This window comes from Bufo gargarizans, chromosome 3 (assembly GCF_014858855.1).
Source record: "Bufo gargarizans isolate SCDJY-AF-19 chromosome 3, ASM1485885v1, whole genome shotgun sequence".
Classification (NCBI taxonomy): Eukaryota; Metazoa; Chordata; class Amphibia; order Anura; family Bufonidae; genus Bufo; species Bufo gargarizans.
In genome coordinates, this window is record NC_058082.1 from 339,566,528 (window position 1) to 339,590,813 (window position 24,286).

General features: G+C 44.9%; 1 protein-coding gene across 1 annotated transcript; it reads left to right on the forward strand.

The window, feature by feature from the left end:
* The first annotated feature begins 1,449 nt into the window (after positions 1 to 1,449).
* LOC122931575 (mucin-2-like) lies at positions 1,450 to 7,649 on the forward strand. The gene is made up of 3 exons (XM_044285650.1): positions 1,450 to 1,537; positions 5,146 to 5,859; positions 6,673 to 7,649. Exons 1-3 carry the CDS (start codon positions 1,477 to 1,479, stop codon positions 7,647 to 7,649), a joined length of 1,752 nt encoding a protein of 583 aa, XP_044141585.1. The 5' UTR covers positions 1,450 to 1,476.
* Positions 7,650 to 24,286: the final 16,637 nt, after the last annotated feature.

Genomic DNA, 24,286 nt, shown 5'->3' on the forward strand with positions numbered 1-24,286 from the left:
ATCAACAACAGAATGGCTTAAACAGAAGAAAATGCACCTTCTGGAGTGGCCCAGTCAGAGTCCTGACCTCAACCCGATTGAGATGCTGTGGCATGACCTCAAGAAAGCGATTCCCACCAGACATCCTAAGAATATTGCTGAACTGAAACAGTTCTGTAAAGAGGAATGGTCAAGAATTACTCCTGACCGTTGTGCAACTACAGGAAACGTTTGGTTGAAGTTATTGCTGCCAAAGGAGGTTCAACCAGTTATTAAATACAAGGGTTCACATACTTTTTCCATCTGCACTGTGAATGTTTACATGGTGTGTTCAATAAAAACATGGTAACATTTAATTCTTTGTGTGTTATTAGTCTAAGCAGACTGTGATTGTCTATTGTTGTGACTTAGATGAAGATCAGATCACATTTTATGACCAATTTGTGCAGAAATCCATATCATTCCAAAGGGTTCACATACTTTTTCTTGCAACTGTATATAGAAGTGTTATCTGTCTGTGCTGACGCTTACAGAAGGATAATATTTTGAATTTAATGGTAAGTAATGCAGAACAGCCATATAAAAAAAAACTGCAAACATTTCTAAAAACAAATTTTCTATGTATAAACATTTCTGACGGAAGTGTCCCTTTATTAAGTGATACATGTAAGTGCACTAGAATGTCAGTTCTATAAATGGCCTACAGCTGCATTATAGGAAACCTTATTGAATCCCTATATAGATGGTTACTGACAGACGTAAAGTAAAGGCCATTTATGACCACAGTCTATTGAGAGGAGCAAGAAGGTGATGATTTTAGACCAGATTGAAATGCAGGTGTGACGTTACACTTCATGGTCACAGGAGATGAAAGACTAAACTATGTGTAAAAGCAAACAAAATGGATGTTTGTATTGTCCCAAGCTCAATACAGATTGTGTGTATTCTTTTCACTCATCTACCATCATATAGCATACTGCGCCTTTTGTGTGTAATCCCGCCCCTGTGCTGTGATTGGTTGACTTGGCAAGTCTGTTGTAAACAGAACGGTTTAATTCCAAACTCCAGGAGCAGGAACATAGAAGTCAGTGTAATATACAATTAGGATAGGAATTGGATAAAGCAAGAAGGTAAGAAAGACGAAAAGTATTATATTGGTAAATCCTGTATATGTTTGTGTGTTTGCTTGAATTTTGTTTTATATACTAGAGATGCTAAAACTGATTCTCCAGGTTCAGGATTCTCAGCACATCTGGCTGATTTGTATGCAGATGTATAGCACAATGGAATTTGTTATGTAACTGGTTTATTTGGTAAGGTAAATGCAATCTCAGGCAATAAATTGACCCTTATATTCTTCTGTCCCTCTAGAATGATGAGGCATTTTTTCATTATTATTACTTTAGACTTTTCAGGCTTTTTCGGTTCCTAAAAAGTTGAAATTTGATGTTATTTTTGGCTGATTGTACCTCTCTCTCTCTCATTGTAGGACAGAACATGAACCCGTTGCTCTGGCTATCCCTCCTGGCACTCTGTTTGGGAGCTGCCAACTCCCAAAGTCAGTAATAATTATTTTCCCAACAAAATTAAGACTAATTTTTAAGTAAACGTTTAATGATTGCTATAGCAGAAATTTCAACATCAGTACAGAATTGTTTTTATAGATTTCATTCATTTTGTAGAATTTGATAATTTGTGATGATAAAAGTTTGATTACATTATTTCATCTTGACTTGACATGAAATGATACACTTGTGTTATAATTCCTCTAGTATTTATTAGAGCAGACTACAGATTGTCTGGAGAGAATATTTTAGACTCTTTTGGAGACTACATCACACAGACTACATCTGTGTTGGAGACTACATTAGGAGCCTCTGATGTAGATTCTGTCATGATGGACACCAAGATAGAAATCCGATGAACCTCATTATAGTTAATAGTGCTGGCGGACGCTGTTGACGTCCGTCGTATCACATTTCCATGATTGCCATTATTTTCATTTTTCTGTTCCTATAACAGAACAGAAAAACAGAAATATGAGCACAAGTGCCTACAACTCTATAATATGGAAGGAACAGTGTCTCTATACTGGCTCAATGCACACGGCTTCTAGGCTGATTCTAGCATTTCTGCTGCCTGAGGCAAAATTTGATATGCAGAAATATGGCCCAGCCCCACCCTGTACCCGCTAAATAATGAATATTACATACAGTGCTATCACATATACCGGAAAATACAGCACCACATACCTCTTACATCCAGTTATGTCCCCTCTGATGTAGATGTTCTCTTTTCTAATATTCTCCATTGCAAACCGACTGCCATGATGACGTCCTTCTGAGTTTGGCTCCAGGTCTCCCACTGATTCCGCCCTGTTGTCTCACAGGCACACTGACATCCTTGCCCCTGATAATGATGATGCCCCCTCTTCACCCGGCTCCCACGTGCGATCGGCTACATCATCATCTACAAATGTTTGGTCATCACTTGTGTCACCCTCACCTTCTTCTTGCACACATCTTTGACCTCTCGCAACATGTGTTCCCTGTCATCATCTGTAGTTGCACGCCTAAAGGAGTGTGCAGCAGACCTCTCCTCCAAATCTTGACTGGCCTGTGACTGCTAACTGTCCTCACAAAGCTCATAGTCGATGAAAAGCAGAGCAGACACGGCAGCTATCAATAGCAGCAGCAAAAGCAAGGCAGGTTCAGGACAGGTGAGGGCATAGAGGCAGTTCCCTGGCCATGCCAACTATGTGTGGTGCCAGAGGAACCCACTGATTCCTGGCTGTGTATATCTGTTGTCAGTTGAGATGATGTTGATGAGCGAGTCAACCATTCCAGTACAGCTGGATTGTTGGTCAAAACATGATCGCTGGATGATAGTGGCAGCTCTGGCCTGTTGCTGCGGCTGCTAACACCCCTCTTTTTTTGCTGCTATTTGTGCAGCAACATTTTTGCCATTGCCCGTTCCTTTGGAGAGTCGGGCAACTGTCTGTTGGCCGTAGTGTATTGCTAGCAGAAGGGATTAGCTATGATAAACTTTGCTCCACTGCACATTTATGTACAGGGTAATAAATTACACCTGCCCATAATATGGACGCAACGTAATGCTACAGCTAACAGAGGGGATTAGCTATGATAAATTTTGCTCCACTGCACACTTATATACAGGATGATAAGTTACACTTGCCCGGATTAACTCTGAATGTCGGTGCAGTGCACAGAGATGCACACAGGAATACACTCTCTCATCACTTTTCCTGTATTTACCCTGCCATCTCCCTGTTCTCTTCCTCTCCAATATTGTTCTATTAACAGGTTGCATTAACACTGTCCCTAGCTCAAGATCGCTTGCATACCTTGCAACTTTAGAAAATTGCAAAGAGGAATAACACATGCGCCGTGCATAGCAATTTTTTCCATACTAGGCCATGCCTCTAACCCTGCCCAAAGCATAACTATACACACCCAGTCCCTTTAATGCCCCCACATAGTAATTATTCCCCCCTTTGTGCCAGCACATAGTAGTAATGCCCACACTGCGCCCCTTCACAGTAGTAATGCCCATATGTGCCCGTTTAGGGTAGTAATGTCTACATTGTGCCCCTCATAGTAGTTACGCACAAATTGTGCCCCCTTCACAGTAGTAAGGCTCACATGTGCCCCTTCACAGTAGTTATGCAAATATATGTGCCCTGTTCACACTAGAAATGCCCCCTCATAGTAGTTATGTCCAGATGTGCCCCCTTAGAGTAGTTATGCCAAGATACGTGCCCCCTTCACAGTAGATATGCCAAAATGTGCACCCTCAGAAACAGTAAATACTCACCTGGTTCTATGCAGTCAGAATTTCATATTGGGCTTGTGGATCCCTAAAAAAAAAAATATTTGATTTATGAATAGCACCACTGACACCACTCTTTTCTGGTTTGATTTGGACGAATCTTGTAAAATGGCACCCAGCGCATAAGCAATCAGTAGTGTTCTGTTAGCAGCAGGCAGGAGATAATTGCAGTCAGTTGCGGCCAAGCAATAACCACAGTTTGCGGCAGCAACGATAAAAGTAGATACAGCTAAACCTGACACTGTATCAGAGAAAGTGGATGAGCGAGTGAAAATGAAAACATTTGTAAACAATTAACAAAACGAGATAGGAGCTGTAATTTAGAGCACTAGAGTGCGTTATATACCAATTTCCAGGGCAATTGGAGCAACTTTGGTTCGCAACGAATAGATTCGAACCCAAAACAACCTTTTTGAAAAATTCAGCAAATCCGAAACGCACAGAATCTTAGAAGATTCGGTAAAATTCTGACACTGACAGCACTGATTGGATAGTGTCAGACTGTGCAGAAACACCCCCCAAACTGGTAACACCCATCTGTATCTTTATCCATAAACCTCTTGCAAGAATAATAAAAGAATGGCACAACATAGACTCATGAGAATAGATGCTCTGGGATTGTCATTGTGTGTGGAATACAGTTATTTACTAAAACAGGCATGTCAAGAAAGGTGAAAGGTCCCCGTTAAAGCCCCTTTGCCACATCACACTGGTATTTTAAATGGCACAAATTAGGTGGGAGGCACTGTTATACTCTATGGGTGGAGGACAGTTCCCGATCTGATTATATGCATTTCTTTATTGAACTGTTTCCCAATGCTAAATCTGCATAGTACCTCTGACAGATGTATGGATTATCTTATACTAATACACTATTAGGCAATGTAGAAGTCTTAAATATCTAGACTGTGATAATTCAATTAATCCTGGTTTTGTCAGACAACTTTGCCATGCCAATCCTTGATGTACTTTCATTATGCAGCACCATTTCGTTTCTTGCATGAGACATTTCTACATGTATATGACATGCATATGTACTACTGTATGTTTACTTTATAACATGTGTACCGCATCCATCATTTGTTCAGTTCTGTCCTCCACCATGTCCCACACATTACATGTGCCATTTATAATATTGGCGTTTCTTATGGACTGAGGGGCCTTAAATCCCAGGCACAAGGGCCCAGGTGTGACTACTACACCTGCATTCCATATATCTATACATGGAGCCTCTTTGTTGGAGGTCCTGCTATTCTATAGATAATGCTTTTCATTTTTCAGTAACTACTATGTTATTTGTCTTTCTATTTAACACAGATGCAAAGACTTGTGCTTCTTGCCATCCTACGGCTGCTGTGTGCACCCAGAAAACAGGTTATGTGACCTGCAGCTGTATTTCTGGCTATGTTGGAAATGGAACGAACTGCGCCCTTATTGCCTCATGCACTACAAGTACCTGCTGTTCCCAAGGTTATTACTGGGATAACAGGATAGGGTATAAAGTCTGCACAGACATCAATGAATGTGCAGATTCAACACTGAACAAGTGTGTCCCATCAACGACTTGTGTAAACAGGGCTGGCATTTTTCTTTGTGGCAGCAGCAGAAATGTTGCATGCTCCAGTGCAACTTGTGCTTTTGACCAAGACTGTCTAAATGTTACTGGGGTTGTACAGTGTGCAGACCCATGCTTAAACTACCAGTTGCTGAATGGAACCAGTAGGTTGTCTACAATCAACTCCACCGGTGTATTCACCACCGATCGATACAACTTTGGTTGGTTCCGCTACACTGGAACTGGTTTAAGAATGCAAGAAGGTTGTGTTGGTGCTGTAAAATGTGGATCAGCTGAAGCTTTTACTCTTAATAGCACTCATCCAGCTATAGGACAAGGAATTTTCATGATGAGTCTGCAATCTAACACAGTAAGTGGATGCAGAGCAGCAGGAACCATTCCTGTGAAAGCCTGCCCCGGAGGATACTATGTCTATAAGTTCTCTGGAAGTTTGCAGTCTGAGGTTTATTGCACAGGTGAGAATCAATGACCCTATTTATAATATTGTTTTAAAAAAAAATTATAACATTTATCCATTATATAGCTTTTTTTATCATGGGGGTGTTATCAAAGGTCATTGTTTTATATCGGTCTATTATATCTCCTGCTCTGTCGGAAGATGCTCATAATTTATGAAGAGACACTTGCCTCATCAAAAATTAAGCACATTATACAGCAGTCTGTGCGCCTGCTTGTAGCTGGAGTAGATTTCAGTCTTCTTTTACTCCAGAAAATTGACATAAAACATCCTCACTTTCTCCATGCCAAGGGAAGAGTAGAAACAGTAATTGCTCCTACATTTAAGTGCAATGGCATTTAAAAGTGGCAAACACAAGGTTTGAAACTTCTTTACACCAGAAAACTGGTGTGGGGGAAATGATAAATCCTCTACATGACCACGCAAGTGCATGTGGTGAATAAACGCAAAAAACATTTTTCACAGTAACATCTTTCATTTGACATATTATCGACAAGGGGGTGATCCATTTCAGTGCAAATGTGCATACAGCCTGTATTCATGTGAACGGCCCTGCATCTTTGGTTTATCATATTTGCCTTCTATTCAAAAGGGATTGTTTGAAGTGGGCATTACCTTTAACTGCTTCTATACCATGAACAAAATGTACTTAGATTTATAGTCTAAATCTTATGCAGCAGAAAAGTTTTCAGTGTGTCCCTTCCTCCCTTTGTTAGTATTTATCATTCTGAATTACATATTTAAAGGGATAATTTATTTTCTTACTACATAAGTTATTATAAATGTTTAATTATTAATGTTTTACTTTCAGATCCATCTCCATTTGTTGTTCCAACTCTGCCTCCAACTACTACCACTACCACGACACCAACTACTACAACTCCAACCACTACCACCCCAACAACCTCAACTCCAACCACTACTACCACAACAACCACAACTCCAACTACTACCACTCCAACAACCACAACTCCAACTACTACCAGTCCAACTACCACATCTCCAACAACTACCACTCCAACTACCACATCTCCAACAACTACCACTCCAACTACCACATCTCCAACCACTACCACTCCAACTACCACATCTCTAACAACTACCACTCCAACTACCACATCTCCAACAACTACCACTCCAACTACCACAACTCCAACTACCACCCCCACAACTACAACACCAACTACTACAATTCCTACAACTACAACCACTATAACTCCTACCACTACTATTCCAACTACTACAACTACCACCCTAACTACTACAACTCCAATCACTACTACACCCCCACCACCAACTACCACATCCATTCCAACAACACCATTGAAAACTACCATTCAGCCACAACCAAATATCACTGTGACCACACTGAGAAGCAGCAGTATAGTCAGTGTCACATCCAAAACTGAACTGAGGAACCGCACAGAGATGTCGAGTTTAGAGCTGAATGAGACTACAACTGTCTATATTGAAGTGAAGACCATTAGTCCCACCACTGTTACAACCAATATCAACAGCTCAGCTATACCATTTTACTCCAGAACAACTATTGGGTTTGGTCCCCCCATGACATTCACCGAAAGACCAGCACCTCAAAACTCAGGAAATGAAAGTGTTGCTCCAAATCAGCAACCTTTTCAGGCTAACTTATACACCAGTACTCCAGCTCAAACCAAGACCATAACTGAGACCTTTACAGTTGATAATGGCAATTTTACAAGCACTACTACAACAACAACTATTACAACAGAGGAAGTCATTGTGATAGAACAAAATTTTTTGCCTTAAATCCGTCTGATGAGTAAATCACTAAAATATGTAACATATTATTCTACACTTAGACCCCTGTGTTCAAAATAAATAAAAATTTTAACCATATGTTGCTTGTGCAAAAACCAATAATAACTAAATACTAGTTTGTAGATCATTTTTCCTTGCATATCGAGCAACGTACCTATTCTATTACAGTCACGTAATTTATTAATCAGCGGGTGACATGGTATTAGTGAGTAGCCAACTGGTGTAGGAAGACTGATCTTGAGACTAGTTAGAACCAATGTTAAGTTACTTGCCATGTGAATCTGGAGAAACAATGTACCTGAATATTATAAAGACTCGATGTTGCTCTCTTTGTATCTTGAAAATAAAGTCATTGTAAAATGCATATGCTGAATGTTGGCAAGTTTTTTTCCTTACATCTGTGATTTTTTAGAATAATCTTAAGACCTCACGCACACTACTGTGTCCGTATTTCAGTCCTTCTGTGCACATTGCATTTATTTTCTCACTTCCATTAAAAGAAACGGATATTATCATCTGCAAAACAGACCTGTTCTATAACTTGCAGATGGAAAAACAGATCTGTAAAAATACTGATGTGTGTATGGCCCAGTAGAAATGAATGGGTCAGTGTGTCGTCTGCACAAAAGGCGGATAGTACGTGGATTAAAAATACTGTAATAAATGCCATACTGTTTACAATGTCTAATTTTAAAAGCTTTCATTTTCTGGCACTTTAAAATGCATTAAAATGGCAGCATTTTTTAAAAAATTTTTAACATCCACTATTATGGTGTTTTTGGTGCCATTTTTTATTTACCAAGGGTGTGCATAGAAATCATGGGGACCCATTACAAACCTCAGAATTGCCCCCCCCCCATTAAAAAGTACAGTTATTGCACTAGCCTAATAAGAACAGCATCGGTATGTTTTATGTGTGTATATATATTCTCTCTCTATATATATATATATATATATATATAATTAAGTAAAAGCATAAAAAATAAACCGTATAAATATAATATAGTGTCCATGGGTGTATCAAAATTAATTCATTTATCATAATCTATCAAGTTTTATAAAAAAATGTGAATAAACACGTAAAATACATATAAATATTCAATTCATGCTCAGGTGAAAATATCAAATGCATAATTAGTGTACAGGTGAATCAATGTGTGATAATTAAAAACACATTGTTTATCAAGACCAGTCGTGATTACCTTAGTGCACATGAGGATCTTGGCGTGGGCTCTGTGTAAGTGCGCTTGCGCGATGTGAGTATCCAACTTCCGCTCCACTTGGAGGGCACCGTTAGAACGCACATACCGCTTTCTCACTAAGACGTCATCAAATGATCGCCTCCCACAAAGACAAATCGCGCATGGCATACTAGGAATCACATGTAAAACATACGTCACATGACTATACCCCATGTGATCCAGCTCCTGGTAATCACCTGACAGGCGTTGTAACCAGGTAGCTGAGACAGCGTCCAGTCACATGATCGGGACCATATATTCACATAAAACTGAATTGAAAGTTCCAGCGTACCTCTATCTCCTGCGTGCCTACTCATCCCATTAGACCAAAATACTCATAAAAACAATCTCTACATTATATATATATATATATTTGTGGTCCTGGCTACGGCGCGAAGCCTGGAGAGTGTGACTTAACCTAATCTAGCTACAGTGGCTGGTGGTGTGCCTGTTGCCACGTAACGAGGGTAGGCCAAATAAAGGGGGCATACCCTATGGGAGATGTAAAGAGAAGGGTCGGGAGGGAGGGGCGAGAGAGGACGTGCACCCGGAGAGCTGGGTGGCTTGAGCTTAAGAAGCCCCCTACGCCCCTCCCACAAAAGCAGGCTGAATTCAGCCTGCTGCATTTGTGGTCCTGGCTACGGCGCGAAGCCTGGAGAGTGTGACTGAACCTAATCTAGCTACAGTGGCTGGTGGTGTGCCTGTTGCCACGTGACGAGGGTAGGCCAAATAAAGGGGGCAAAATACGAGTAGGAAAGGTGTAGGGAGCGACTCTTTATTGTGAAAGATGGTACTACAGAACTAAGTCAGAGAAAGCCGCGGCGATTTCGGCTTTCGGATGCGGGATGTATTGTGAGAAACAGGAGGACTTCCAGCGGCCCATCTTGCGGATGATATGGGCCGGGACCCCATGTTTGGAGGCAGCGGAGGCGGCTCCGATCCTGAATGAATGGCCCGTGATGGCCTGGGGGTTGAACCCTAACCCGGACGCGAGGCTGCGAATGTGTTTGACAAACTGCGAGGACGTGAGAGGTCGTGACGGGAAAGGAAGGAGAGGGCTGGCGGGAGCCCGATTACCCAGGGTGGTGAGTAACCTGTTGAGGACGGCCACGGGACACCAGGAGTTGGAAGTAGGGAAGTATTCTATGTGCACTGGGGGCCCGGTTTGTGAGGTTTTGGAGACTGGCAAGGTGAAAGTGAAATGCTCGTGACTACGGGTGAGTTGGTTTAGAGCAGGGCCTGAGTTGTGAGGAGAGGTGCCGGTGAATTCCCCGGGCCGGAGAAAGCCGTAAAAGCTTAGGTAGAGGGCGGCTTTGAGAATGCAGCTTCTGAAAGGGCCAAAAGGACTGCCGTCTAGGGAGGATGAGAGTTTCCTGAACAGGTCCCCTGAGACGGGTTGCCTGGAGAGTCCGGATTTGTGAGAGCTTTTTTGAATACCCCGCAGTGTGGCTTTGATGGCGTGGGAAGAAAAGATTGGGTTGCTGTCTGGCTGACGGATCATGAGGTGATGCTGGACTCCTGACAGATACGATCTGATGGTGCTGAAAGAGAGGTGTAGGTCCTTGTGGCAGTATGCCAGGAAAGCCATGATGAAAGCAGTTTCGCTTACGTTGCCCCTGGGGTGAAGGTGACGAAATACATCGAAGGCTTTCCAACCGGACTGGTAGTTCCTTGTGGAGTTTTCGGACAGGGACTTGCGGATGAGAGTTTGAGCCATGACTAGGTGCCTGTCTAGTCCAGGATCAGAGAGCCGAAGTCCGGGGGTGGAATCCCGATTCTCTCGGCTTGTGGCATGACCTGGAAGAAGAGAGTTAGGTTTAAGCGAAACAAGGCATCTGCTGCGACGTTCCTGATACCCTGGATGTGGGTGCAAGAAACATGGAAATTGTACTTGAGGGCAAGCCAGGCGAGCTTGCGTAGGAAGCGCATGACTTTGGGTGAGCTGGATCTGCCTTTGGAGATGATGTCGACGACCGTGTGGTTGTCGGTGATGAAACGCACGGGCATGTTGCTCCATACTTCGCCCCAGACTTGTGCGGCTGCCACGATGGGGTACAATTCAAGGAGAGGAGAGGACTGGATGGCTTGAGGGTCTGAGAGGATCTGTGAGGGCCAGGAATCAGCGAACCACTGGTGGCCGAATAAGGCGCCGAACCCGACGGATGCTGCCACATCGGAGTACACGGTCGGGCAGGTGGGACTCCAGCGAGGGACGAACATGGAGATGCCATTCCATGCTGACAGAAAGACCCTCCACATGTCAAGGTCGGCCAGGGCTTCACGGTCCAGTTGGATCAGCGAGTCCTGGGTTGTGGCTGTGGGTAACAATTGGAGGAGTCTTGCTGTGAAGGATCGTCCCTGTGGCATGATGCGGGTTGCAAAGTTGAGAGAGCCCAAAAGTGACTGCAGGTCGCCCTTGGACATGGTTTGGGAACCGATGTGAGCAGAAATGGATGACTGGAGCCTGACTAGTTTGTCCTCTGGGAGTCTGGCTTCCATTCTGCAGGTATCAAGCGTGATACCCAAGAAGGTGAGGACCGTGTTAGGGCCATCAACCTTTGATGGCGCCACTGGGACCTGTAAGGCGGAAAAAATGCTGAGGAGGCTTTCCAATCTGTCGGGCACGTGGTTCGAGTTCTCGACCAGTAAGAAATCGTCCAGGTAGTGTATGACTCTGGGACAGCTGCCGTGGTTTACCAGGATCCAATGGAGGGCCTGGGCGAACTGATCAAAGAGCCAGGGGCTGCTTTTTGACCCGAACGTGAGGCGGGTGGCAAAGTAGTACTGGTCCCTCCATTTGATCCCGTGAAACCTCCAGAGGTAGGGTTGGATTGGTAGAAGCTTAAAAGCGTCCGAAATGTCCGCTTTTGAGAGCCAAGCACCTGCCCCTACCTGTAGGATGAGTTGGATGGCTTGGTCCAGGGAAGAGTAGTGCATGGAGTATTCTTCTGATGGTATCAATGAGTTGAGGCTCGGAGGGCTGGATGCATGAGGCGCTGACAAGTCATATATTAATCGTTTTTTATTGGTATTTTTTTTGCAGACCAACCCGATGGGGCTCACCCTGTAGACCTGGAAGGGAGGGGTGGGAAAAGGCCCTATGATGAAACCCTTCTGCAGCTCGACCTGCAGAAGGGAATCCACCGAGGCCGGGTCCGTCATGGCTGACATGAGAGTGGGGGTCTTCCAGGAATCCCGAGGCAGGGTGACCAGGCCGGTGTGGAAGCCTGTTGAAAAACCGGAATGCAGGAAATGGACGAAGGCGGGATCGTGGTGGGTATTGAGGAGGGAGATGAGAAGCGGGACATTAATGTGGGCCAGTCAGCTTTTGGCCGAGCGCTGGGAGCAGGAGGACTGGGGGTGGGCCCGGAAGCAGGTGGAACAAATGTGGAGCGCCTTACATTTGCTATAGTTGCAGAAGCTGGAGTTGAAGTTATTGCACAACTGGTTTTTTCCCAGGTACACGATAGGGCGACCTAATTTGTCCAGGAGCGGACCCGGTTTCTGGGGGGCAGAAGTGCTGGGCTGCTGTTTGGGCAGGGGGGAGGCGTGGGAGTTTGGGCACCAATCGGAGGCATGCAGGACTGACTGGCAGTAGGAGCAAAAAGGAGACCTGAGACCTGCAAAGTGTCTGCAGAATAGCTCCATGTCGAGGGAGGCCCAGTTGGTGATATGCTGGAACTGGGCGAGGGCTGCAGCTGCCTTCGCCGAAAATGACCGGTGATAGTCATAAAACGCGAATCCTCCGTATTTGTGCCCAAGCTCCGTGACCCTGTATAGGTATTCGTCCAGCTCCTCTCTTCTGGCTGGGTGTGCCGCGCAGATGATGTCGCGGTAGAGGCTGAACGCGAGCACGAACTCTGGGATGGAGAGTTTTTTGTTCAACCTGGAGTCTTTGGCCTTCAGGACTACGGACACATCCCTGCAAGCGATGGTCCGGTTTTCCACCATGTCGTGCGTGGAGATGAGGACCGCAGCCAGGTTCACGTCCTTGCCTGCGAGAATGTCCCTGCGCAGGTTTTCGGGGACGAAAAAGAAGGGTGCTATTTCGGGCGCCCCGGACAACCTACTTGGGGAAGACGGCTGGGAAGTGGAAGTGGAAGGACCAGGGGCGGGACTGGAGGGTGCGGCAGGTGAAGCGTCCCTGCTTTCGACTGCCTGGAGCCTGGTGTTGATGTCACAGATGGAACTGGACAAATTATTGATAGTGGCGTGTAGTTGCGTCAGTGACAACTGTATGGTAGACATGGAGATCTGCTCCGTGGACCCTGTGGATGGCTCAGGAAACAATAGGCGATATAATCCAGCCTTTCGGGCTGTGGCCAAATGGCGGATTCCTCGCATGTTCAGCTCGGCAATCATCTTGGGGATGGTCCATGTCCGGTAAGAAGAGCGACTTGCTCGTTCTGATACCGCGGACTCTACGGTCGATAGAGCGTCCTCGAGATCGGAAACGTGGGACATGTTAGAGCTGAAAAATGAAGAGGGAAAAGAAAAAGCTGGAGGGGGAAGCGAGGTGGGTGCGGGTGGTGTTACAGAGAGAAGCGCGTAGCGGGACGGTGGTGCCCTGCGTCAGGGGCGAGGCCGGAGGACGCGAGGTCCCGTTGCTGGGCGTGGTTTATCAACTTACCTTAAGATACTGGAGCCGTTAATGCCGCGAATAGAGGGGATGGAAAAAGACCTGGCGAAGCCGAGATTATCCCTAGTTCACCTGAAAAGAACAGTATATGATGCCACGATTGGCTATGCCGGGCGGCCAGAATAGCGAATCGTGGCCGCTACTTACCTGGAAGACAAAAATGGGATCAAAGGATTCTAAGGGAGCACTCACGGAGTAGCTTAGTCACCTGAAAGGACAAGACCGAACGTATTGATTTGGGAAAAACCGCAACTGGTGTGTGACCAGAGGTTTCCTGGGATATGACCGGGCCGGTGCCGGGAATGACGCGTGACTGCTGCGGCGGCAAGCCAAGGAGTGGGAAAACACGTGCCATGGGTGGGGTTGCGTTCCGGCGGAACTGATGGAGTTGTAGCGAGGGATGGCTGAGTGAAATGTGAGCCAGGGCGATCCTGGGTGGACGGGTTTGAGGGGCGGTTTCAGGGCGTACCTGTGAAGATGACTGCTGGGACAAGGTGGGGCCTGGGCGTACCACCTTGAAAACACATGGGTTGCGTGACCCGGAAAAAACAAAGAGAGAGACGGACACAGACAGGTGGAGTGGGAAGGACGGAGGGAAACAAGTTTTGCATGTGACAAGCGACGAGAGAGAGGAAAGAGATGAGAAGAAAGCAGGGCGTTCCTGCGGACAGAAAAGTAGTGGGAGAAAAAAAAATAAAAAAATGTTTTCCTCTGTCCTTTTTTTTTTCCCTTTGAGGGAAGGTGGGGGGGGGGGGGGGGGTGAGTGGACTGGGATGGCATGGCCGTGGGTGCATGTTTTTTTTTTTTTTTTTTTCGTGAGCAGTGTGTGCTGGGGTGTGTGAGTGGGGGGCACCTGGTGGCAGCGCAGCACTGGGATTGCGCTGCGTCTGCCCCAGTGTGTTCATGAGGTGGTTTGTTTGAGGGCCACGCCATCACCCCCCTGGAACGATGGGTATTTATGAAACTAGTCTGAAATGTGATGTGTGTCATGACAGTGCTGAGAAATGATTAGCCTCAAGGGCTTTATCTTGACAATTTAAAAGTGTTGGTCCAGCAGCGGCGCAGTGTGAACACGGCTGACAGTAATTTCACTGCAGATTGCTTGGCCATGAATGCCCGTGACTTGGGACGGTCTGTGATGCATGTCAGGGACCCGGCGTGCGGTGGACCGTGGCGGGCGGAAGCGGTCGTGGATGCCGAGCCCGGCCAGCCCCCCCCCCGGCAACCTCCGACCCGCCGTGGTGGAGCGGTGCGTTCCACGCTGGGACGCACGGCGGGCGGAAGTCGCGGGAGTGGGCGGACCGCCGCGATGGACCCGGGGGGAGCCGACGGGGTCCTGCGGGGGGGAGGCGGCAGGTAGGAGGGGGATCTGTGGAGCCCTGGGGACTGGGAGCGCCGGTCTGAGTGTGGGGGCAGGTGGATCGTGCCAGCGCCCCCCGCCGACTTCCGCCCAAGCGTCCGGCGGCCACGTGATGCGCTCCACGCTGGAGCGCATGGAGGCAAGGCAACGGCGGGCGAAGGAGCGGACCGGCGGGGGGGGGGGGGGGGAGAGGTGGAGGCGCGGGGGGAGTGGAGGTGGAAGCAGGAGGGGGATGAAGGACAGCTGGGGCAACTTACCAGGCGGCGGGTTCTGGCGCACAGAAACGCCACACGTGCGGGCAGCTCGGCCGGAAGTCAGGACTGACAGGTGCAACTCCTCCTACCAAGCGGAAGGCGAGAGAGGACGTGCACCCGGAGAGCTGGGTGGCTTGAGCTTAAGAAGCCCCCTACGCCCCTCCCAGAAAAGCAGGCTGAATTCAGCCTGCTGCATATATATATAGAAAAAAGTCCAGCGGGAGCACCATCCGGGGTATGGGTGCAAGGTCCAACAAAAGGTAGCGGCAATACCCAATAAGTATAAGAACGAAAAAAGTGGGACTGCACTCCTGAGTAGTAAAAGTGAAAAACTTTTATTCACCCATATTGTGGCAAACTTGCGATGTTTCGGCTCACAAGTGGTCCGCTGCAGGCATCCTCCACTGTATAAATTTTTGCTGGGGATCGCCATTAGCAACGGGCCACAAGTGCAGGATCTGCTCCCCTGGGTATAGATGTACAACTGCATATGGGGTTGAGCACTTCTTGCCTTTTGACACCACGCCAATTTTTGTAGTTTGTATATGAATGTGACAGTAGTTGATGCACACGGCAATAACGCAAGCAAATTCAGATTTGTGGTGAATCAAATTTTCCCTAAATTTCGGATCGAATTCCACTTCTGATGCTTCAATTCACTCAAAAATAATTATATTAGTTACATATATATTAGTTACATAATTATGTGTTAGTTACATAAATATTACTTCATATTTGAGCGGAGATCCTAATACTGAGTTTTGCTAAAAGTTGCAATATGGGCAATCACAATACATTAGTAAGTGCTTTGTGTTATCTTTGTCTACATGATAAATGCCATTTTCTGTAGTGACACAAACCCTTTAACCACCTCAGCTCCCCTAGCTTAAACACCCTTAATGACCAAACCACTTTTTACAATTCTGCACTACACTACTTTCACCGTTTATTGCTCGGTCATGCAACTTACAACCCAAATGAATTTTACCTCCTTTTCTTCTCACTAATAGAGCTTTCATTTGGTGGTATTTCATTGCTGCTGACATTTTTACCTTTTTTGTTATTAATCGAAATTTCAAAAAAAAATACATTTCTATATACATTTTTCTCTGAATTTATTGTTCTACATGTCTTTTGGGTAAAAAAAAAATGGTTTGGGTAAAAGTTATAGCGTTTACAAACTATGGTACACAAATGTGAATTTCCGCTTTTTGAAGCAGCTCTGACTTTCTGAGCACCTGTCATGTTTCCTGAGGTTCTACAATGCCCAGACAGTAGAAAACCCCCACAAATGACCCCATTTCGGAAAGTAGACACCCTAAGGTATTCGCTGATGGGCATAGTGAGTTCATAGAACTTTTTATTTTTTATCACAAGTTAGCGGAAAACAATGATTTTTTATTTTATTTATTTTTTCTTACAAAGTCTCATATTCCACTAACTTGTGACAAAAATTGAAAACTTCTCTCACCCAGCATGGGTATATGTAAAAAGACACCCCAAAACATTGGCCAACTTCTCCTGAGTACGGCGATACCACATGTGTGACACTTTTTTGCAGCCTAGGTGGGCAAAGGGGCCCACATTCCAAAGAGCACCTTTAGGATTTCACAGGGAATTTTTTACACATTTTGATTTCAAACTACTTCTCACGCATTAGGGCCCCTAAAATGCCAGGGCAGTATAAATACCCCACAAGTGACCCCATTTTGGAAAGAAGACACCCCAAGGTATTTTTCATGATGGGAATAGTGAGTTCATGGAAGTTTTTTTTATTTGTCACAAGTTAGTGGAATATGAGACTTTTGTAATAAAAAAAAAAATCATCATTTTCCGCTAACTTGTGACCAAAAAATAAAAAATTCTAGGAACTCGCCATGCCCCTCACAGAATACCTTGGGGTGTCTTCTTTCCAAAATGGGGTCCCTTGTGGGGTAGTTATACTGCCCTGGCATTTTAGGGGCCCTAATGCGTGAGACGTAGTTTGAAATCCAAATGTGTTAAAAATGCCCTGTGAAATCCTAAAGGTCACACATGTGGTATCGCCGTACTCAGGAGAAGTTAGGCAATGTGTTTTGGGGTGTATTTTTACATATACCCATGCTAGGTGAGAGAAATATCTCTCTAAAAGTCAACTTTTCCCATTTTGTTATACAAAGTTGTCATTATAGAGAGATATTTCTCTCACCCAGCATGGGTATATGTAAAAAGACACCCCAAAGCACATTGCCCAACTTCTCCTGAGTACGGCGATACCACATGTGTGACACTTTTTTGCAGCCTAGATGCGCAAAAGGGTCCAAATTCCTTTTAGGAGGTTATTTTTAGACATTTGGATCCCAGACTTCTTCTCACGCTTTAGGGCCCCTAAAATGCCAGAGCAGTATAAATACCCCACATGTGACCCCATTTTGGAAAGAAGACACCCCAAGGTATTCAATGAGGGGCATGGCGAGTTCATAGAAGATTTTTTTTTTGGCACAAGTTAGCGGAAATTGATTATTATTTTTATTTTTTTCTCACAAAGTCTCCCTTTCCGCTAACTTGGGACAAAAAGTTCAATCTTTCATGGACTCAATATGCCCCTCATCGAATACCTTGGGGTGTATTCTTTCCGAAATGGGGTCACATGTGGGGTATTTTAGGGCCCTAAAGCGTGAGAAGAAGTCTGGAATATAAATGTCTAAAACATTTTACGCATTTGGATTCCGTGAGGGGTATGAGATTTTATTTTTTGTCACAAGTTAGTGGAATATGAGACTTTGTAAGAAAAACCTAAAGATAAATAAAATCTATTTCTGCTAACTTGTGCCCAAAAAATGTCTGAATGGAGCCTTACATGGGGGTGATCAATGACATGTGTTTTGCGGATCCGCGGTGTCCATGTTTTGCGGATCCACGGATCTGCGGATCCGCGAAACACATACGGACGCCTGAATGGAGCCTTACAGGGGGGTGATCAATGACAGGGGGGTGATCACCCAATATAGACTCCCTGATCACCCCCCTGTCATTGATCACCCCCCTGTAAGGCTCCATTCAGACGTCCGTATGTGTTTTGCGGATCCAATCCATGGTTCCATGGATCCGTATGTGTTTTGCGGATCCACGGATCCATGGATTGGATCCGCAAAACACATACGGACGTCTGAATGGAGCCTTACAGGGGGGTGATCAATGACAAGGGGGTGATCAGGTAGTCTATATGGGGTGATCACCCCCCCTGTAAGGCTCCATTCAGACGTCCGTATGTGTTTTGCGGATCTGATCCATGGTTCCGTGGATCCGCAAAACACATATGGACCTCTGAATGGAGCCTTACAGGGGGGTGATCAATGACAGGGGGGTGATCAGGGAGTCTATATGGGGTGATCACCCCCCTGTAAGGCTCCATTCAGATGTCCGTATGTGTTTTGCGGATCCGATCCATGCATCCATGGATCCGTGGATCAGTAAAACACATACGGACGTCTGAATTGAGCCTTACAGGGGGGTAATCAATGACAGGGGGGGTGATCAGGGAGTCTATATGGGGTGATCACCCCCCCCTGTCATTGATCACCCCCCTGTAAGGCTCCATTCAGACGTCCGTATGTGTTTTGCGGATCTGATCCATGGATCCGTGGATCCGCAAAACACATACGGACCTCTGAATGGAGCCTTACAGGGGGGTGATCAATGACAGGGGGGTGATCAGGGAGTCTATATGGTGTGATCACCCCCCTCTAAGGCTCTATTCAGACGTCCGTATGTGTTTTGAGGATTCGCGGATCCATGGATCGGATCCGTAAAACACATGCGGACGTCTGAATGGAGCCTTTCAGGGGGGTAATCAATGACAGGGGGGTGATCAGGGAGTCTATATGGGGTGATCACCCCCCTGTCATTGATCACCCCCCTGTAAGGCTCCATTCAGACGTCCGTATGTGTTTTGCGGATCCGTGGATCCGCAAAACATGGACACCGCGGATCCGCAAAACACATACGGACATCTGAATGGAGCCTCACAGGGGGGTAATCAATGACAGGGGGGTGATCAATGACAGGGGGTCTACAGGGAGTGCAGAATTATTAGGCAAGTTGTATTTTTGAGGATTAATTTTATTATTGAACAACAACCATGTTCTCAATGAACCCAAAAAACTCATTAATATCAAAGCTGAATATTTTTGGAAGTCGTTTTTAGTTTGTTTTTAGTTTTAGCTATTTTAGGGGGATATCTGTGTGTGCAGGTGACTATTACTGTGCATAATTATTAGGCAACTTAACAAAAAACAAATATATACCCATTTCAATTATTTATTTTTACCAGTAAAACCAATATAACTTCTCAACATTCACAAATATACATTTCTGACATTCAAAAACAAAACAAAAACAAATCAGTGACCAATATAGCCACCTTTCTTTGCAAGGACACTCAAAAGCCTGCCATCCATGGATTCTGTCAGTGTTTTGATCTGTTCACCATCAACATTGTGTGCAGCAGCAACCACAGCCTCCCAGACACTGTTCAGAGAGGTGTACTGTTTTCCCCTTCTTGTAAATCTCACATTTGATGATGGACCACAGGTTCTCAATGGGGTTCAGATCAGGTGAAAGAGTAGGCCATGTCATTAGATTTTCTTCTTTTATACCCTTTCTTGCCAGCCACGCTGTGGAGTACTTGGACGCGTGTGATGGAGCATTGTCCTGCATGAAAATCATGTTTTTCTTGAAGGATGCAGACTTCTTCCTGTACCACTGCTTGAAGAAGGTGTCTTCCAGAAACTGGCAGTAGGACTGGGAGTTGAGCTTGACTCCATCCTCAACCCGAAAAGGCCCCACAAGCTCATCTTTGATAATACCAGCCCAAACCAGTACTCCACCTCCACCTTGCTGGCGTCTGAGTCGGACTGGAGCTCTCTGCCCTTTACCAATCCAGCCACGGGCCCATCCATCTGGCCCATCAAGACTCACTCTCATTTCATCAGTCCATAAAACCTTAGAAAAATACTTTCTTGAGATATTTCTTGGCCCAGTCTTGACGTTTCAGCTTGTGTGTCTTGTTCAGTGGTGGTCGTCTTTCAGCCTTTCTTACCTTGGCCATGTCTCTGAGTATTGCACACCTTGTGCTTTCGGGCACTCCAGTGATGTTGCAGCTCTGAAATATGGCCAAACTGGTGGCAAGTGGCATCTTGGCAGCTGCACGCTTGACTTTTCTCAGTTCATGGGCAGTTATTTTGCGCCTTGGTTTTTCCACACGCTTCTTGCGACCCTGTTGACTATTTTGAATGAAACGCTTGATTGTTCGATGATCACGCTTTAGAAGCTTTGCAATTTTAAGAGTGCTGCATCCCTCTGCAAGATATCTCACTATTTTTTACTTTTCTGAGCCTGTCAAGTCCTTCTTTTGACCCATTTTGCCAAAGGAAAGGAAGTTGCCTAATAATTATGCACACCTGATATAGGGTGTTGATGTCATTAGACCACACCCCTTCTCATTACAGAGATGCACATCACCTAATATGCTTAATTGGTAGTAGGCTTTCGAGCCTATACAGCTTGGAGTAAGACAACATGCATAAAGAGGATGATGTGGTCAAAATACTCATTTGCCTAATAATTCTGCACTCCCTGTATATGGGGTGATCAGGGGGTTAATAAGGGGTTAATAAGTGACAGGGGGGGTGTAGTGTAGTGGTGTTTGGTGCTACTTTACAGAGCTACCTATGTCCTCTGGTGGTCGATCCAAACAAAAGGGACCACCAGATGACCAGGTAGCAGGTATATTAGATGCTGTTATCAAAAAAGCGTCTAATATACCTTTTAGGGGTTAAAAAAATTGCATCTACAGCCTGCCAGCGAACGATCGCCGCTGGCAGGCTGTAGATCAGCTAGTTTACCTGCACTTCCTGTGAACGCTCACAGGAAATCTCGCGTCTCGCGAGATGACGCCCCGGCGCGTCCAGGAGGAATAACAGGGCCGCCGCAAAGACGCAATCCTGTATGCGACGTTCCTGTACTGGTTAATGTTTTAGTTTAACTGCTTGTATTTCATCAGTTGTACATCAGAGGGCACTCTTCTGCAGCAGAGAAACTTTCCGGTATTACATCTACCCTTGCTAGGATGTATAGTATATGCATCCACTGTGGAGGGTTACCGACTGTACAGTATTTTAAAGCTGAATTTAAAGCTTAAGCGATTGAACTGTCTGTGTAGGCACTATATACAGTGGATATAAAAAGTTTACACACCCCTGTTAAAATGTCAGGTTTCTGTGATGTAAAAAAATGAGACAAAAATAAATCATTTCAGAACTTTTTCCACCTTTAATGTGACCTATAAACTGTACCACTCAATTGAAAAACAAACTGAAATCTTTTAGGTAGAGGGAAAAAAATATATAAAAATAAAATAATACTTTGTTGAATAACCTTTTGATTTTATTACAGCACTCAGTCTTTTGGGTATGAGTCTATCAGCATGGCACATTTTTCTTTGCAAGATTTGCCCACTCTTGTTTGCAAAAACACTCCAAATCTGTCAGATTGAGAGGGCATCTCCTGTGCATAGCCCTCTTCAGATCACCCCACAGATTTTCAATCGGATTCAGGTCTGGGCTCTGGTTGGGCCATTCCAAAGCTTTAATCTTTTCTGGTGAAGCCATTCCTTTGTTGATTTGGAGGTATGCTTTGGGTCGTTGTCATGCCGATAGATGAAGTTCCTCTTTATGTTCAGCTTTCTAGCAGAAGCCTGAAGGTTTTGTGCCAATATTGACTGGTATTTGGAACTGCTCATAATTCCCTCTAGCTTAACTAAGGCCCCAGATCCAGCTGAAGAAAAACAGCCCCAAAGCATGATGCTGCCACCACCATGCTTCACTGTGGGTATGGTGTTCTTTTGGTGATGTGCAGTGTTGTTTTTGCGCCAAACATATCTTTTGGAATTATGGCCAAAAAGTTCAACTTTGGTTTCACCAGACCATAACACCTTTCCCCACATGCTTTTGGGAGACTTCAGATGTGTTTTTGCAAAATGTAGCCTGGCTTGGAAGTTTCTCTTCGTAAGAAAAGGCTTATGTCTTGCCACTCTACCCCATAGTCCAGACATATGAAGAATACGGGAGATTGTTGTCACATGTACCACACAGCCAGTACTTGCCAGATATTCCTGCAGCTCCTTTAATGTGGCTGTAGGACTCTTGGTAGCCTCCTAGACCAGTTTTCTTCTCGTCTTTTCATCAATTTAGGAGGGACGTCTAGTTCTTGGTAATGCCACTGTTGTGCCATATTTTCCACTTGATGATGACTCTGTTCACTGTGTTCCATGGTATATCTAATGCCTTGGAAATTCTTTTGTACCCTTCTCCTGACTGATACCTTTTAACAATGAGATCCCTCTGATGCTTTGGATGCTCTCTGTGGACCATGGCTTTTGCTGTGGGATGCGACTAAGAAAATTTCAGGAAAGACCAACTAGAGCAGCTGAACTTTATTTGGGGCTAATCAGAGGCACTTTAAATGATGGCAGGTGTATGCTGACTCCTATTTAACATGATCTTGAATGTGATTGCTTAATTCTGAACACAGATACATCCCCAGTTATAAGTATGCTTATGCAACCACATTATTTTAGTTTTCTTCCCTCCACCTAAAAGATTTCAGTTTGTTTTTCAATTTAGTGGTACAGTTTATATTTTTACAGCACAGAAACCTGACATTTTAACAGGGGTGTGTAGACTTTTTGTATCCACTGTAGGTTTAGCATTTTGCACTTTTTAAGAAGTTGTGTTATTAGTTTTCCTAAAGTTCAAATATTTGCTGCTTTCGCAAAAACTAGTTTCTTATTCACAGTTTCCACAGACAACACCTTTTATTGTCAGCAGTTAGGCTGGGCTCACATCGTGTTTTTGTTGTACAGTACATTTAATATACTGTATACAAGAAACATATATTTAAAGAATGAATCAGGTAGATGCCATACAGTGGCTTCATTACCATGGAGTCTCATTGTAAAAAAAATTATATGTTAATGTATCTTTTTTGTTGGACACTGCAAGATGGAAAAGTATAGTGTACTACGCTTCTTCCCCGCCCCCCCCCCCCCAACATACTGTATGTGTTAAAAATAGGGCAAAAACATGCAGTAAACCCAGGCTTAGGGGGCATTCACATGTTATTTTGTTCTGTATTCGATGCAGACCCATTAATTTCAATGGAGCCGCAAAAGATGCGAACAGCACACAGTGTGCTGTCGTCATCCATATGTCCATTTCATGGCTCCCAAAAACAAAAGAAAAATAGAATAGCGCGAGACCTATTGAAGGGGAAAATACGGGATGCACACAGCAAATATCCACGCTTTGCGGATCTACAATTTGCAGACCGCAAAACCAATACGGTCGTGTCAATGCCTCCTTATACTGGCAAAATCATTTGCTTCTATCGTTCATGCCTCATGCTCTACTGATTTTACTTTTGCAGTGAACGGTAATCATGTTAATAGCTTAAAACAATAACATGCATCTGTTGATCTAAGAATGGTTCTTCGAGGGTTACAATGCTTTGCTTATTTTCCAAAAACAATATAACAAAAACAAGGACAGGTGCACTCTGTGGTCTTACTAATAGGGTTGAGCGAACCCGAACTTTACGATTTTATGACCTCGCACCCGAACATTTCAGTAAATGTTTGGCAGCCAATCAACAAGCGTTTAACTAGTGTGCCCTTAGAAGCCATCACAGCCATGCCCACTAATGGCATGGCTGTGATTGGCCAGTGCAGCATGTGACCCAGCTTCTATATAAGCTGGAGTCATGTAGCGCTGCATGTCACTCTGCTCTGATTAGCGTAAAGATAGGATGCTGCTGCTGTGAGGGAGAGATTAGGAAACAATTCTTGTGTTCTTGGTGTTAAATCTGCAAACTACATCGATTGTTTTTGTGGGTGCTACATTTTTGTACCCCTGAGCCCAGTGCCACAGAGAAATAAACTTTAATTAGTCTCTTTGTTAGGTAGGAGTCGGCGACCATTTTTGCAAATGCAGTGCACTTGCAACTGCATGTGTGCCAGGGACATTAAATCCTGTTCTGGTAGCTCAGTGGGCGACATCTAAGCATTTATTAAGGGCACCTGCACTGCATATGTG